This window comes from Trichinella spiralis, assembly GCF_000181795.1.
Source record: "Trichinella spiralis strain ISS 195 chromosome Unknown Scfld7, whole genome shotgun sequence".
NCBI lineage: Eukaryota > Metazoa > Nematoda > Enoplea > Trichinellida > Trichinellidae > Trichinella > Trichinella spiralis.
In genome coordinates this window covers 301,463-304,554 of record NW_003526946.1, presented here as the reverse complement: position 1 = coordinate 304,554, position 3,092 = coordinate 301,463, and the positions used below count along the sequence as shown (strand labels likewise).

At 30.3% G+C, this 3,092-nt stretch overlaps 1 protein-coding gene across 1 annotated transcript; it reads right to left on the bottom strand.

The window, feature by feature from the left end:
• Window positions 1–206: 206 nt before the first annotated feature.
• Tsp_11454a (N(6)-adenine-specific DNA methyltransferase 2) lies at window positions 207–1,318 on the bottom strand (the record flags this gene model as incomplete). Its single annotated transcript, XM_003372972.1, has 2 exons — window positions 691–1,318; window positions 207–405 (listed from the first exon to the last, which is right to left on the bottom strand). Coding segments are annotated over exons 1-2 (827 nt in total), but the record flags the coding sequence as incomplete, so codon positions are not given.
• Window positions 1,319–3,092: the final 1,774 nt, after the last annotated feature.

Below are 3,092 nucleotides of genomic sequence, written 5' to 3'. Positions count from 1 at the left end.
CGAATTAAAGAAATGGATACGGTAACTTTGTACAGTGGCACAAAAACGATGCTGGACATTAAAAAAAGAATGCAAAAACACTTGTTTCCATATATTGAAACACAAGTCATAAATGACTGTGGAATTGTAATTTCTTTTTTTTTTCAAATTTATAATAATCTCTCGTTGCATGCAATTTTTGACAGATCAAATGGACAAAATCTGACGTTAAAGATGTATTCAATTCATGTATGGGATTTGTGATCAAGGAGTCAATATTAAGTTTCCAACAACGAAAAGTATGAGAAATGCAAATTCTCACGTTCAACTGTTTCTGATTATGAACTTTACATTTTCTAGTCAGAGCTTTCTGAACGGCAGAAAAAAGAAGCTGCTGAACTTTACGATGTTCAGATGGAACAGTGGCTTAAACTTGAGTTTCGAAGAAAAAAAAACAAGCCAACTATGATTCCAGAAATTGATTTGGAAAAAGATGTTTCACTGTGGAACAATTCCATGCTTTCCACTCTGAACAACTTGCAGAAAAAGCAGAAGAAAAGATATAATTAATAACTGTTTTGCTTGAATAAATATTGTAAAAATAAATAACTTTGTTCTAGTTTTTTGTCCAGTTAAACTCGACATTATGCATTACAGACAAGCAGTGAAGAACAAAACATGTATACAACATTAAAATATTTTAATGCTAACTTTCAAAAGAACAAACATCACGAACCGTATTCAAATATACAGTTTCATAATTTACAAAACAGCCAAATTCATTTCCTAATTTTCTTTCGTGTTGCGGCGTGAAATTACATTTCGAAACATTGGGCAAAAGATTACTCAAATAACTTTCCATAATAATACCAGTGGATACAATTATTTTACCGGTCGATAAGAACTTTGCCATAGCCACAACTTTTGAGAGGCATTCTTCGGACAAAAATGGAGGATCAGCAAGGACAATTGCACAAGAGTTAGCAAATTTGCATGATACAGTTTCAGGAGACTGATAATCATAGAAGATGAAGTTACGATTATGCTGCTTAAAGCGTTTGTCAAATTCAAAAAGTAAAAATTGGCCTTCTTTCTCAGGACAAATTTCAACCAGTTTGTCATATACTGAAGGTGAACAAAGGCAACCGACGTTTAAATTTGTATTCTTCAATGCACTTAAACATTCTTTAGCTAAAACTATCGACGTATTTTCATCGTACCAAAACTGACTCAGTTGCCAGTTTTCAGAAGTTTCTGAATCAAGTGCTTTGGCAAAATTAATCGCATTCAGACACTGTATCGCTTCTTCAGAAAGACAAATTTCATCATCGCTAGACATTAGATGTTTGAAAGAGTTAAAGAAAGAGGTGTTTGAAAATAATTACAGTACAAATAGTATATGATTATCAAGTTTAATAAGCAAAATTCAGCTAATCCAACTTATTAGTTCACTTTTATGAGTGTTTTAGGCATAAATTATTGATTTCATATGTATTTTGGATTTTAAATATTAATAAATTTAATCAATTAAAAGATTTGTTTTTTAGTATGATTAGTAAGAGGCATGAACACAACATTTGCTGTTTCCAATAAAGTAATTCTTTTTTTTATTAAACTTGTTTGTTATTTGTAAATATTTCATGAAATGTAATTTAAACTAATTACATAATAAATAGCAATTAATTTTAATTCAAAAAAGGGGACCCAAAAGTTACACGTTAGAAATGTCAAAAATAAATGCGGAAATTAAAATGTTAATTTGCATAAATAAAAATTTTAATTTAATGAATCAGTCATCTCTAGGTAGGTTTTTTTTCTCAATTTCTATGACATTTTAATAACTATGACCTTGCCATATTTATTCATTGACTTAATTTGCAAATTTGAGATAAAGTGAATCAAAGTCTGTTTTTACTTTAGAAATGTATCATCGCTTTTATGTCATAAATAATTTTGTACAGACAGGGACGTGAATGCCAATAAAATTAACTTAATCAGTCTGACAAAGTATGAATAATTGTTGTCTAGTTGAATAAAGGATGGAGAGCAAGAGAGTCTTTTTTTAATATGGTGCTCAAATATACCTTATATATTAAAATATGAATGGACAATTTTGAATAAATTTACACTCCATGAAAATTTTTGCATAAAAATTGTGCGTCAAAGTTGATAAGATTAATTGCCAATAAATGAAAATGAAAAATACCGTCAATATCATCACAATATGATAAAATACAGTTGATTGTTTAAAACATTGATTTCATGTTTGATATTTAATTTTTTTTATTAATTTTTCCACAACAAATTTCAACTCACGGCAACACTGTGTGTGTGTGTGTGTGTGTGTAAAGATTAAAAAAAACCTTCTCTACTAGCATCATTGCAATAGCGCAAAGGTAACCTGTTGAACAATTGCTAAAGGAAAGAAAGTTGACAAAGTTAATCAAAATTGGTTTTGTGCATTTTATAAAGAAAACAGACAGACAGTTGCTTAACGCGTAATGACATTTCATACAATGCGCTAATCAATCTTTTCTAAGTATTTGCCTCTTCATGTTGCCATATAACACAGCACAACTGTAATAATTTATAACAAAATAAATTCCCAATATATACATTTACAAATATATTAACTGCTTGAAAATGTATTTTTCTTTTTGATTTATTAATAAAGTTAAAAATGTTAATGAATAAATAAATAAATATATATAACAAATGCAAATGATTTGTTATTTTATTGTAAATTTCTTTTAATGATTGGTTATTAAAATTGAATAAATGTCAAATCCTTGGCCCAAGCCCGGAACAGTGGAACATCTTGATATTGATGCAAATTGTTTTGAAAGTTGCCCAAAAGTTGTCTTTGATGACGAACTAAATGACCTGCTAATTTCTTTGACCATGGCCACATTTTCCAACCTTGATGCGACCTGACTGATGTCCGCTTTTTCTTTTTCCTTTGGGCCATCCAAAATGGATGCAGTTGGATGATAAGGTTTTGCCAAATTGGGGGCCAAATTCCAGCCATCGAGCGACATCCCCACTTTGGGCCTGATTGGATAGTAATCCCCGGGCTTGTTGTTCAGTCGGGCCCAATAAGGATCCAAAGTTCA